The 15765-nt window shown below is 35.8% G+C and overlaps 1 protein-coding gene across 1 annotated transcript in view; it reads left to right on the top strand.

Annotated features, from left to right (window-relative positions):
* C1H17orf75 (chromosome 1 C17orf75 homolog) overlaps positions 1-15350 on the top strand; it is a 38244-nt gene extending 22894 nt beyond the window's left edge. Inside the window, exons 5-11 of the mRNA XM_053721420.1 lie at positions 2215-2354; positions 3118-3173; positions 6654-6773; positions 6861-6925; positions 10828-10964; positions 13506-13609; positions 14138-15350. Coding sequence (XP_053577395.1) covers positions 2215-2354; positions 3118-3173; positions 6654-6773; positions 6861-6925; positions 10828-10964; positions 13506-13609; positions 14138-14359 — 844 coding nt within the window. The 3' untranslated portion in view covers positions 14360-15350. The remainder of the gene's footprint in view (positions 1-2214; positions 2355-3117; positions 3174-6653; positions 6774-6860; positions 6926-10827; positions 10965-13505; positions 13610-14137) is intronic.
* The last annotated feature ends 415 nt before the right edge of the window (positions 15351-15765 follow it).

Raw genomic sequence — 15765 nt, 5'->3', positions numbered from 1 at the left:
GTGAAACTGGGATGATAGGCACTTCGATGCTTGTCTCTGATTCGCCCTCGGATCTGAACATCTCATAGGTTATTTTGGGAAACGCCTCCCTGAGCAGCCAAATGCCTTTTGGCTGCAATACCATTTTTGAACCATAGGTGGCAGATACCCAGAAATGCAGTTTATTTGGCCAACATATATGGGACCATATAGTGTCATTCTCTCTGATTATTTTAATATTAAATATGATTATACTTCTAGTAATCATATTAATAAGCAGCTCACTGTTAACCATCCTTCTTCACAGAATCATAGCATTCAACATTCTGGTATTATATTGAATCTTAAATAAATACAGCACATTTCATGTTTCTAATAATTTTTGAGTGCATAGATTCATGTTTATGATCAATATTCATAGGACATCTTGTTTAGAAATCCCATTTTCAAATCAGTTTTTCCTTGTAATTTTCACTAGATTTCTGGAAAACAAAGAAAAATGTGTTTTATCTTGAAATAAATGGGTCAATATTTATATATACCAATGCAGTTATTATTCAATACAACAGATATATATATATATATATATATATATATATATATATATATATATATATATATATATTTTTTTAACATAGTATAATTTTCAGATCTGTTTCTGTCTATATATATATATATTGTGTGTATGTGTGTGTGTATATATATATATATATATATATATATATATATATATATATATATATATATATATATATATATATATATATATATACAGATGTTTTAAATATGATCTGTGTATTTTAAATTATTATGAGGATTTAGACACAATTTCTTTATCTGAGATCTCGTTTTTCATGTGCTGTAGGTAACTTGAGTTCAGATGCCTTCTCAACTGAGAATGTGTATCAGATCTCAGCAGGGACAATTTAACACTTAGATGAGGACAGTTGTATCCTCTGAGTAAATTTGTATATTCCCTTATTCTTACAGACAGACTGTCTGTTCCTTCCAGGGGTTCCTGTGATCTAAGTAATGAATTTCTTTGGCTAAATTAATTTAGAGATTTCAATCTGGGAAGGCTATCCAGCAATAATTCTTGGAAGTTATCTCTTCTGAGACCATGATCAAACACCCTTTAGATGTGACATTATCTCTTATAATTTGGGACCAATGTTTGTTTTTCTTTAGAAGTCCTGTCTATATTTTTTTTGTTCTACAAGTCTGTAGTTGAGAGCAAAAGGGAGGGGTTGCTATCACCCATTCCAGTGTTTGTTCGCAATGCAGCTAAATCAATTCATAGTAGGTATTAACTAAATTAAAGGGACAGTAAACCTCAAAAATAATGTTATATAATTCTGCACATAGTGCAGAATTATATAACATTATATTAGCCAAACTTTATAAAACATAATATTCCCTTTTAATTTTTTAAAAAACGGCTGTTTTACAGACCCGCTCTCTGTGCTCTTCTGAGCGGGTCTGTTTGTTTAACACAGCGCATCGGGCCAGCTGTATAGTCACAGCCCGGCCCGACTGCGCCATAACACTAAGTGCAGAACACTCCTGCTGTCAGACAGCAGGAGCCGTTTTTTAAAAATATTAAAAGGGAATATTATGTTTTATAAAGTTTGGCTAATATAATGTTATATAATTCTGCACTATGTGCAGAATTATATAACATTGTTTTTAAGGTTTACTGACACTTTAAATATTAGATTCTATGATACATCCATAGTTTATTTAAAGGGACACTGTACCCAAAAAAATAATTTCGTGATTCAGATTGAGCATGAAATTGTAAGCAAATTTCAAATTTACTCCTATTATCACATTTTCTTCATTCTCTTGGTATCTTTATTTGAAATGCAAGAATGTAAGTTTAGATGCCGGCCCATTTTTGGTGAACAACCTGGGTTGTCCTTGCTGATTGGTGGATAAATTCATCCACCAATAAAAAAGTGCTGTCCAGAGTACTGAAACCAAAAAAAGCTTTGATGCCTTCTTTTTCAAATAATGATAGCAAGAGAACGAAGAAAAATTGATAATAGGAGTAAATTAGAAAGTTGCTTAAAATTGCATGCTCTATCTGAATCACGAAGGAAAAAAATTGGGTTTAGTATCCCTTTAATCCTTTTAATGCTGCACAAAAGAGATGGGAATTAATAGAGAACCGCATGTAAATGAAAAAGAGATACATATATAGATAAATTCATAACGTTAACTCTTTATATTTAGTTTTCCAGACTACTGTATGGGCTGCTACTACTGCTTATTACAAGACAAGACACATGAAGCCACAAACTCTGAATCCAACGTCCGTCCTCCTGAATACATAGTTTGCTTTTTAGGAGGCTCTGAAAAAGGACTTGATTTATATCCTTTTTTCCGCAGTTGATGACTTGTTTGCATTCCAGTTTATGTTATTGTTATGATCACCTCCACATGCCTAATTACATTCAGTTAAAGGGTTATTAAACCCAATTTTTTTCTTTCATGATTCAGATCGAGCATGCAATTTTAAGCAACTTTCTAATTTACTCATATTGGCAAATTTTCTTTGTTCTCTTGCTATCTTTATTTGAAAAGCAAGAATGCAAGCTTAGGAGTTCAGCAACTTGGTTGCACTTTCTGATTGGTGGCTAAATAGAGTCACCAATCAGCAAGCGCTATCCAGGCTGCAAAAAAAAAAAAAAAAGTCTCCTTTCGCCTAGATTCCTGCTTTTTCAAATAAAGATAACAAGAGAACGAAGAAAAATGATAATAGGAGTAAATTAGAAAGTTGCTTAAAATTGCATGCTCTATCTGAATCACAAAAGAAAAAATGTGGGTTTAGTGTCCCTTTACTGTTGTTATTAATTAATATAGCATTTGCTAATATAGCTTCAGACTTAATAGCTTTGATACAAGTATTTATTTGTTTTAGGAAATGGCTATTGGACTATCTACTTGTGTATTCAAATCATCATATCTTGTTAAATATTGCTGTATTTTCTCATGCATTTCAATGACAACAAAGGCTGTGGCATACCTATTACCATGTTTTTTATTCTTGATCATTAATGTTTATAGGCCAGTTGAACACATTGCTAACATGTTAGGTGTCATGACAAATGTTAAAATTTTCTTAAGAATTTACATTTAGGCTGGAACTTGACAAATATATTGAAAATCTCAAAAGCAAACTTGACCCACAGGTAAGACACATGGGAATCCTCATATTATTAGATTCCTTGTATTTGTATGGATGTCTTTCATTAACTTTGTGTTTTTTTTTTGTGTGTGTGTATGAATCAATAACTAATGTATACGATAGTAACATGATATGGTGTGTATGTATATGTGTGTATATGTATGTATGTATGTACAGTATGTGTGTGTATAAATATATATACAGGGAGCCCTCGGTTACAACGGTTTCATTAGTGCCGTTTCAGAATAGCGCCTGTTTCTATGAGTCGCGTACCCTCTACTGAGAAGTCGCATGTTAAGAAGAAAAAGTTTTTAAAAAAACATTTCCATACACTTGACCTGCTGTCTGGTTTTCACTCAATGTATACGTGGGGTAGGTGTCGCTGAGGGCAGCCTGGAATAGAGCTGCTCAGCCCAGCGTTTCACACGATAGACACGACACACATGGGGCAAGCGTCTAGAGCTGCAGGCTGGAGTAGAGCTGCCTTTAGGGGTTTCCCATCCTACATACACGGCTAAAAGAAGACTGTCTCCACAGGTCAACTCATATGTAGATATTTCTTCCAGTGACTCCCAGGCACTTTCCATTCAGTATAGTCTGCCTGTGGGTCTATCCCCAGTGTCCCCATTGACTTCCTGCCTTCACAGTCTGAATAGCACAGTCACATACTCAAAAACACAGACACACAAACACACAGGGTTTTATTTGTGCCAAAATTTCATTAAAAAATAAATAAAAATGTAATTTCCCCAGTGTCTCTTTTGACTGACTACCTTCACAGTCTGGCTGTAGCACAGTGATGACTTGCACACAGACACACACACACACATACACATACTGTACGTACACACACGCTTAGACACACACATACTGTACATACACACATACTGTACATACACACACACACAGACACATACTGTACGTACACACACGCTTAGACACACACATACTGTACATACACACACACACACAGACACATACTGTACGTACACACACGCTTAGACACACACATACTGTACGTACACACACGCTTAGACACACACATACTGTACATACACACACACACACAGACACACACATAATGTACATACACACACACACACACACACATACTGTACGTACACACACGCTTAGACACACACATACTGTACATACACACACACACACAGACACACACATAATGTACATACACACACACACACACACACACATACACATACTGTACGTACACACACGCTTAGACACACACATACTGTACATACACACACACACAGACACATACTGTACGTACACACACGCTTAGACACACACATACTGTACATACACACATACTGTACATACACACACACACAGACACATACTGTACGTACACACACGCTTAGACACACACATACTGTACATACACACACACACACAGACACATACTGTACGTACACACACGCTTAGACACACACATACTGTACGTACACACACGCTTAGACACACACATACTGTACATACACACACACACACAGACACACACATAATGTACATACACACACACACATACTGTACGTACACACACGCTTAGACACACACATACATACTGTACACACCCGCTGTATGACACACATACTGTACGTTCACATACACTTAGATACACACATACTGTACATGCACATACATACTGTACATGCACACACATACACATATTGTACGTACATAAACCTACACATATTGTACATACACACACATACTGTACATGCACACATACGCATACTGTACATGCGTGCGCGCACACACACAGAGAAACACACACATACTGTACATACACACAGAGAAACACACACATACTGTTCATACACACACACACACACACAGAGAAACACCCACATACTGTACATACCCACACACACATATTGAACATAAATACACATACTGTACATACAAACACACACACACAGAAACTCACACACATACTGTACATGCACACACACATACTGTACATGCACACACACATACTTTACACACACACACACACATACTTTACATACACACACACACATACTGTACATGAGCACACATCCACACATACTGTACATGCGCGCACACACACGCACGTGCACACACACACATACTGTACATGCGCACACACACATACTGTACATGCGCGCACACACATACTGTACATGCGCGCACACACATACTGTACATGCGCGCGCACACACATACTGTACATGCGCGCACACACACATACTGTACATGCGCGCACACACACATACTGTACATGCGCGCACACACACATACTGTACATGCGCGCACACACACATACTGTACATGCGCGCACACACACATACTGTACATGCGCGCACACACACATACTGTACATGCGCGCGCACACACACATACTGTACATGCGCGCGCACACACACATACTGTACATGCGCGCGCACACACACATACTGTACATGCGCGCGCGCACACACACATACTGTACATGCGCGCGCGCACACACACATACTGTACATGCGCGCGCGCACACACATACTGTACATGCGCGCGCAGACACACATACACACAAACAGACACACACACACATTCTGTACATACAAACACACACAGAAACTCACACACATACTGTACATACACACATACACATACTGTACATATGCACACACACACAGAAACACACACATACTGTACATGCACACACATGCATACACACATACTGTACATGCATACACATATTGTACATACACACACATATTGCACACATACACATACTGTACAGACACACACATACATTGTACGTACATAGACACACACATTGTACATACACACACATACACATACTGTACATGCGTGCACACACACACACACTGTACGTACACACACATACTGTACACACACACACTGTACATACACACACAGATACTGTAAATGTAATGGTTAAATCTAAATCCCATTTTTATTTAATTAAACTTAGTTTGATGATACACGCTGTGTTGTATGGTTATTTTATACTGTTTATAATGCGGTTTAGAATTCATAGTATTAATTTAAATTCTTTAAATATAATGTATTATGTTACTTATGTATATTTTGAGAGGGTCCTGGAACCTAACTACCTCACTTATCATTGTTATATACTGTATTGGGTTTCAGTTTACACAGATTTCTATTTACAACCATTCCTTCAGAAACCTAACCCTAGCGTAAATTTAGGGCTACCTGTATGTGTATATGTGTGTGTGTGTGTGTGTGTGTGTATATATATATATATATATATATATATATATATATATATATATTAGTTTTTTTTTCCCCAGTACCGACCATTAAATATAATATAATGCCATTTTTTTATTATTTTCACTTAGGTTGCATCAAGAAGAAATTTCTTGAGCACCATAAAGTATTTTTTTAAATTTTATTTTGCTCATCATCATTCTTTGTTCTATTTTCGTGTGCAACGCCTTTCACTGCTGTTCATTTTACTCTACAGATGGATAATCTGGATTCATGTATTACACCTTACTTGAGGAGCTGGTTTGAAGACTCTGTGTTGCCTGTTTATCGAGTGGTGCATCTCTTTCAGGACAAGCTGGCCTATTTATTGCATGCTGTATGTGTTATAGAAAGAATAAATCTGTAACTATTGTATTAGTTCTATACTCAGTGCTCTTACTGAATTATATTTACTTGCTTTAAGGCTCTGACTTACACACCTGTTGAAGTGAAAAACTCAGACAACAGAACTCAGAATGACATAAACAGGTATTTTTTTTATTTTACTTTAACATTAATATCAATTTATGACATGCAGTTAATTTCATATCATTATGAGCAATTTTGGAACTAACGCATATAAACCGTTCATTGCAATCATAAATTAACATTCAGATAAATGTATATAATTTGTGTACAAGTAACATATTTTAAAAGTAGAGTTTGAGCGATATGTTTTGACTTTTTATAGAAACAAAAAACTGTTTCTAAACGTGATTTGAGCATGTACTAGTATTTTAAGTTGGGGGGAAAAAATGAACAGCAAAAAATGCCACTTGAAACAGGCAAAATAAGTTTTCAAGGTGTAGAAGAAGTGAAATTTCTTAACGTCCTGGTAAAATGTGCTGCCAACATGTTTCTGGTGTTGAATTGTCCACATACAAGGTGTAGGCTTTTGGTAAGTACATTATCAGGGGGTTTTCAAACATTGGAGTGGGTTTAAATTTGAGATCCCTGCTAAACGTCATGCAAATGACTTTGCTTATAAATTTTGATGGGTTGGAGTGGACCTCTAGCACATGTAAAGATGGGAGAACACAAGATGGGGTACAGAGTGGACACTAGGTTAATGGGACAGATTCTATGGTTAATTGAAGCCATATTAGTTTTACACCTAATGCATCTCCTATAGTCTGAGCATCTCTGGAAGGAGGATTACAAGAATTCCATTTGACACCAGGTACCTGTTTGCATATTAATGCATCGTTTATGCTGTTAGTTTTATATTTATTATAATGGCTGCAATGTTCATTGTCAGTGAGTCATATCTTTCTCTACCGGTATATGAAATTTAGTTTAAATACAGTGGTATAGACACCACACTTGCTTCCCCCCACTGTGTCCAAGAGGATTTTTGCACTAGTTGACAATTATATATTCTTTTAGATCATATTGATAAGTGGATAGCGATACTGTATTTGTGGTTGCTGTTTGTTGATGCTGTTCATTAGGATTTCTGGTGAATCCGTTTCCACACTTCAGCACTCAATTGTTACAAATTGTACCATGGATGCGTTGTTTATTACAAAAGCAGCCCTAGTGAGAACTTCATATGGATACATAAGTATCGTCATATCATAGGGTCTAATAATCATTATTATAATGAGTTAAGAGCCATGTTTGTTTTTAATTGAGTACAAGGGCTTCATTTATTAAGCCGCGGATGATGCTTTCGTAGCCCCCTCGTATTATGTCCGCCTGAAACGGAAGCTAAGAAGCAGCAGTCTTTTAGGTGGCAGACTGAAATGATCCGATTGGGATGATTGACGGCCCCTGCTAGCGGCCGATTGGCCGCAAGTAAGCTGGGGGGTCATTGCACAAGCATTTTACCAGAAATGCTTGTGCAATGATAAATGCTGACAGCGTATCTGCTGTCGGCATAGCGAATCATGTCTGCTGGGCTATTCATAAATCTACCCCCAAATGTGTATTGGAGACACAAGTCTATGATTATGGCTGAAATGCCATATTTGACCGTTGGTGTCACACAATGAGGAACTATCCTTTCACCTGTGTACAAAAACCCTGCATCAAGAACCAAAAATTCCAAATGTTGATGCATCAGCCCTTAAGAGCTTTTTCTAGTCCTAAGAAGGCCATTGCTTCATGACCCAGGAAAGCCTCTTTTTCTTCTTTTGCCATCCTAGCAATGGCTTTCTTATTGCCACTTAACCTTACAAACCTACAGCTCGAAGTCTTCTCTTCACTGTTGAAAGTGAGACTTACTGTAAGCTGTGCTTGAATCTGTTGTCGTATGAGCTGCCAATCACACAAGCTGTTGACTCTCAGAAACTTGTCTTATTCTCTTGTGGCATTGAGGCCAATTTAACAAATGTCTTGCGGACCTGATCCGACAGTGCGGATCAAGTCCGCAAGACATCGCTGAATGCGGAGAGCTGCTGGTGCAACGCCGCCCCCTGCAGACTCGCGGCCAATGGGCTGCCAGCAGGGGGTGTCAATCAACCCGATCGTACTCGATCGGGTTGAATTCCGGCGATTCCTGTCCGCCTGCTCAGAGCAGGCGGACAGAGTTATGGAGCAGCGGTCTTTGTGACTGCTGCTCCATAACTTGTGTTTCTAGCGAGTCTCAAGACTCGCCAGAAACGTGGGCCGTCAAGCTCCGTTCGGAGCTTGATAGATAGGCCCCTTTGTGTCTATCAGCCCTCTTCCTTTCAGGCTTTCCTCCAGTTTCCATGTGGATTTTGATGGTGTAGGAAAAAGTTCTCAGACACCATGGAAAGACCTACACTTTTAAGGGTTATAATGTCTGCCTATCCTTGTTAATTACGTTTATTGTACTATTATGATAGCAATATACTGCTTCATACAGGCTGTCCAATATTTTTTATGGAGGACAGTTTTCAACCCTATTTGTTTCACTTATACTCAAATTCAAATTAAAAAAGTTCAAATACGGGTATCAAAAAGGTCATAACCAATAACTAAGGTGAAACTTCTAAATCCCCCTAACCATAACTATAACTCATAGTCACAAGTCAACAGTTTCTGTGGCCGCCTTTTTTCAGTGTAATGTTTTGAAGAGTTCTTTTTTGTGGCGGTTGGATAATGTTGTTATCACTAACTGGAAATGGACAACAATATTATGGATATTTCTTAGGAGTAGTGTAATTTAGCATTTGTTAAGGAAAATGCAAACATGATAGATTTGAATATATTTGGAAAATACATTTTAAAGGAACTTTCTGATGCAGAAATAAATAAGAATTTGATAGATAATTTTTGCATTACTGACCCTAGTTTACTTTGTGCGTAACCCCACAAATGGGTTAAACATGTATGTAAAGTGCTTCTCGGGAGCCTCAAGCATTACAATTCCCAAATAGGAAACCCCTGTACAATGGTAAGTATACAAACAGTTAACTGCTTGGGAGCAGAAATGCTTGCGGTTCCTGAGTGGAACTTTACGTATGTGTTTAAACTCTTTCTGAAGGTTAAATGCATGGTAATTAAGGATCAATGATACAAAAACGATATGCTTTAATACATTTGAACATGTCATTTTTGTATCAGAATGTCCCTTTAAGAAGAATATTCTCACATGGACTTCAGCTTGTGTATCTGAAAAGTTGAGGCTTGAGTTTAAACATTTTTTTTCCACTTTAAGTAAACAATTTTCACTTGAAGCTAACATTTTATATAGTTTTAGATCAACAATTATTAACTTTTGTTGATAGAGAGAAAAAAGGACTTTGTTCTCTTCTGTTTATTGCAGCATTTTTTATTTATTATTGTTGTTTATGACCCCCCCAAGTCAACACCTTTAATCGATTATTGGTCACTACAGTATGCTACCATATAAGCTTTAAATGGGACTAATTCTGTAGATTATGCGTGTCTATATTTCAGCCTTAAAGGGACATAATACTCATATGCTAATTCACTTGAAAGTGATGCGCTTAAAGGGACATGAAACCCAAAACATTTCTTTCATGATTTAGATAGAGAATACTTTACCTCAAGATTTCCTCAGCTCACCAGAGTAAGTGCTGTGTAAACAGTTATACTTCAGCTGCTGTTCAACTGCAAGTTGGAATCCCCCCCCAAAACAAGCCAATCAGCACCAGCAGTGCTGAGGCAATGCTTTGCCTTTGCTGTGATCTCATGAGATTTCATAGAAGTTACTTAAACTGAATAGGAAAATAACATGACTGTGCCTCACATGCCAGATGCACACTCCTTTGCTTGTCCTGGGACAAGCATCCTGACTGGCTGCTTAAAGTCTCTTCATTTTTTACATAGAGATGTTTAGGTTATATTTTCTAGTCAGCTTTTTACAGCTATGCTTCATCACTTTCATGTGCTTCAACATTTGGGTATCATGTCCCTTTAAGCTCATTGATCCACTGAGAAATTCTTTTTTTCCTTCCCAGGTTCTTAAGCTCTGCCAGCCTACAAGGCCTTGTACAAGAAGGAACAATGACGTCTCTGTGCATTGCCATGACTGAAGAGAGCAATAGATTCATCACTGTAGACTGTAGTGACGCACAACCACATGTTACTAATGCAGGTAAAATCTCTATATATTTTTCTGTCACACATGCCATATAATTATAACCCATATAAAGAATTTTAAGCAGCAATTTTCCAAGGAAATTGTTTGTGGCAAGAGGTCACATTTTAAGGCAGGAGGAAATGAGATTTAGGGCTCAATTTGCAGAGCAACAGAAGCTGCTTTGGAGTGGTTGTGGTGCGACTGCTACATAAATCACCCCAAACTTATCCGAGCAAGGGGAGTGAGGACTGTTCCTATGTGGGGACCATGTCTGCCGTTTTATCATAACTTGATCCCTTAAAGGAACACTAAACAGAAATTGTAAACTACATGATTATGAACCTTCATATATAAAAATAATTTTGCAATGAAAACTGCCGCTTTATTTAGTCAAATTAGTATATTGTTTTATGTTTATTATTTTCTTTGATTTCCCTGTTCCCCAAAACAAAAGAACCCTTGCTAACCCATCACATATATATATATATATATATATATATATATGCATTTACCAATCAGCAGCTAGAACCTATCAGCAAGATTACAAGTTTTGCGGTACGGTGCGGTAAGGTTTTACCGCTGAAAAATTGGCCATTGCGCGTGGAATGGCAGGTCTCCAGTATTACAAGTTGCGGCGGTATAGCTATACCGCAAGCATTTTAGCCTGTAACGCAACCATCCATTCCGCACTGAAAAAATGTATTACAGGTTGTGCGGTCCGGCTAAAATGCTTGCGTTATAGTCTATACCGCCATGATCCATACCGCAATCTGAGACTAAAATGTTACAAAGTACACTAACACCCATAAACTACCTATAAACCCCTAAACCGCCTGCCTCCCACATTGCAAATACTATATTAAACCTATAAACCCCTAATCCGCTGACCCCCCCCCACAGCTAACTCTATATAAAGCTATTAACCCCTAAACCACCGGCCCAGCACATCGCTACTACTATAATAAACCTATTAATCCCTAAACCGCCGGCCCCCCACATCGCTACTAATAAAATAAACCTATTAAACCCTAAACCGCTGCCCCTCACATTGCTACTAATAAAATAAACTTACTAAACCCTAAACTGCTGCCCCTCACATCGCTACTAATAAAATAAACCTATTAACCCCTAAACTGCTGCCCCTCACATCACTACTAATAAAATAAACCTATAAACCCCTAAACCGCCGGCCCCCCCACATCGCAACACACTAAATTAAACTATTAACCCCTAAACCTAACACACCCTAATTTTAAATTAAATTTAAAATATAACTATCTTTAAATTAAATAAAAATTTACCTGTGAAATATAAAAATAACCTAAGTTTAAACTATAAATTAACCTAACATTACTATTTTAAAACAATAACATTAACAAAAACTAAAAAAAACTAAAATACTAACACTAGGATTTTAATGTAATATAATTTTTATTATATATATATATATATATATATATATATATATATATATATATAGTAGAAAAAGAACAAAATCCAGCGAGCCACTTCAAAAGAATGAGGTAAGTTTAATAGATAAAAAGAACACCTACAAAAAATCACTCAAAAAGCTGTGGGGTTAAAAGAAAAAGAAATGAAAAAAGTATGCCATTAATCCACAGCTTGGCCAGTCGGTCTGTATATATGTGTGTGTGTGTGTATATGTATGTGTGTGTGTGTGTGTATATATATATATATATATATATATATATATATATATATATATATATATATATATATATATATATATATATATATATATATATATATATATATATATATATATATATATATATATATATAATATACACATACAGAGAGAAGCACACTCACAGGAACGAACAACCGGCTCAATACCAGCCCAGTAATGCTTTATATATATATATATATATATATATATATATATATATATATATATATATATATATATATATATATATATATATATATATATATATATATATATATATATATATATATATATATAAAATTCTCATGTATTACTGTGGAGTTTACTACAATACACATTATACATACCGTAGAATGGCTAATAAAGAAATTATTAGAAAATGTATTTATGATTTAATGAATAAAAATATGTAATTAAAATAGCTTTATTTGGCTAAGTAGAAACTGTACAAGCTTACTAGGACACAAATCCTGATGAAAACTTGCAATCCTTCAAATACTCTTGACACACATTTTCTTAACACAAAAGGGTTTCTTGGGAACTATCTATAGTTAAATACACTACCCATTCATTACCTTGCTTTAAAGAAAGAAAAACAAATAACTAATGAATTATGAAATACAACTTACATGAGATACAAATTATAAAATAACTAAAATTAAACATTTAAGCAAAGGAACATCTTTATCTTTTCATCAAGTTCTTTTATGTTGTTGTTTGTTTTAAATTCCCATAATCATTTTAGTTTACCTCTCTCTAGTGCAACATGATATCTGTTGTTCTTTTGGAAGCCATTTTGTACAGGTACCAGCATTCAGGCACTGGGAAGAAAGGTTGACTATTTATTTAATTTTCTTGTTTTTTAGGAAGCAACAAATTCTGTGATGACTGGATGCAGACCTTTATTAGCAGCTACGATGGAGGAAATCCTTTTCTTTTCCGCCAGAAATTGGACAACTTTAAACTAAAGGTAAATATTGTCAGCCTTCAAAAAAAAAAAAATGAAATATATATATATATATATATATACTTGTGCATACTGTAGGAGTTAGCAACAATATTAAAATACAGTTGTGTGTTTGTTGGTGCATAAGTGAGCAGACTGAATGGCCACTTATTACTTTTCAGAGATATCTTTTACTATTCTGGAGCATATGTACATATGCTTGCTGCACCTTCATTCAAACACTGCACTTGCTCAGAGAGCAAATGTTTCATCTAGAATTACTCAAAATGCATTTATGCTGATGAATACATGTCACCACCAGCTATATGAGTAGGCATAGTGTTTGTATGTTGGTGCACAAGGCATATGTACATATGCCCTGTGCACAGTAAAAGCCGTCACTGATACTTTGGTGATACATGAAATTCATTTAAGTGCATTTTAAGTTTGAGTTTTATGTCCTTTTAGTATATTTTTATTTTATAATGTATAATGTTTGTAAATGTATAGTTCTTTTCTAGCATGTGATGATGCTTACAATTTATTCCACAGGCTATACAGGACTTGAACATCCTGAAAAGACTTATACGTCAAGCAGAAATGAGCCACTATGCTCTGTACAAGTGTTATATGTTTCTAAAGAACTGTGGTAACGGAGATGTCCTCCTGCAGATAGTGAAGGTTGAACATGCAGAAATGCCGGAAGCCAGTAGTGTGGTGCAAGTTCTTGAAGAATTTATCAATGAAGTGGGATTTTCCCTCCATAGTTCCTGATTTGTTTGTGTGACGCTATTTCATCTGTGCGTGCTTGTCATGTGTATTACACTAAGCTCAATAACGTGTGCCTTAGTTTGGGGTACGTTTTGCAAAGCCTTCCTTTTTTATCTTGTTTGTTCCAGTTGTATCTACAAACTAAAGGATACTAACTCTTTAAAACACAAAAAAACTTTATTCTGCATACAACTATGTATTACAGTTTAGAGAAGATTTCATTGTTCACAAGCTAATTGTTAATGTTTCCCAGTGGACAAACCATCTTGTTTTTGATCTAGTTGAAAACTGGGATGTTTAGTAGCAAGATCTATGACTGACTCACTTGTCTTAATCCATTGTTCTGTGTTCAGTAAGGGAGATGAAAAACAAAGCATATTTATAAACACTATACCATTTCTGTTAATTTAAAATTTAGGACCACTTTATTGTAAGTCATTTTTTTTATAATGTTATAAAAATGTATTGTTGTTTGTTGTATGTGAGGAATCCTTGTCTCTTGATCTGCTCTCAGCAATAAGGGATGGATATCTTGATGGTCCACATTTAGAACACAACCATATTGTTTTATATCATTTTATTTTGCGTTTGGGGTGACTGTTTGTCATGCAAATATTTGAAGTTTGCATGAAATGATTTTACTGTAAAAATGCAGTTCCCTATTAAATACTACTGCACTTTGCGTCTTCTGCATATAGATATTTTAAAGAAACATTTTAATGTAAAAGTATGAGGTCTCATAGTTCTAATTGGGCATTTTTGATATTGTGTAATAATTGAAAATTCTATATCTGATCAGTTTTGTAATGAATTGTTGATTATTAGTTATATTATAATTACATTGCTTTAACTTATTTTTTAGCCCTTTTTTTGCTGCTTTTACTTGGCATTCTAACAGATAATAGGAAGTCTCTCCAAATCTTATGTTATGAATTAGAGACAGTGCACTAAAGTCCTTAAATGCATTAGTAAATATTGTCTGTAGAATAACAAACTGGAGAGTTGTATTTTTTTGTAGAAAAGAATACATTTCTTTCGTAAAATGATGGTGCAGTCCTCCATAACATATGGTATATATTTCCCGCCACTAGGAGGAGGTCAAGAACCCATATCAGAGCTTAAAATCCCTCCCACCTCTCTCTTAGTTTTGTTCTTGGTATCGTAGGCGTTGAATCAAATCTTTCTTACCAAGCAAATATAGCTAATATGTAACACAACAATTGTTTGCAACCTCAAAGACCATTTCTTTAGTACCAATTTATTTTCTTTACTGTGATTGCACCTAGATTGCAACACTATAAAACACCATGCCCTCTATGTGACGTTGTGCCGGTTCAAACAGAAGTTTACCCTTTTTCCCCTCTGGCATCCCCTGATGTAGAGCATCTTTTGTTGGCTTACTGGGATGT

Source organism: Bombina bombina, chromosome 1 (genome assembly GCF_027579735.1).
Source record: "Bombina bombina isolate aBomBom1 chromosome 1, aBomBom1.pri, whole genome shotgun sequence".
Lineage (NCBI taxonomy): Eukaryota > Metazoa > Chordata > Amphibia > Anura > Bombinatoridae > Bombina > Bombina bombina.
The sequence above is the reverse complement of the archived record's forward strand: the minus strand, read 5'-3'. Positions and strand labels throughout refer to the sequence as shown.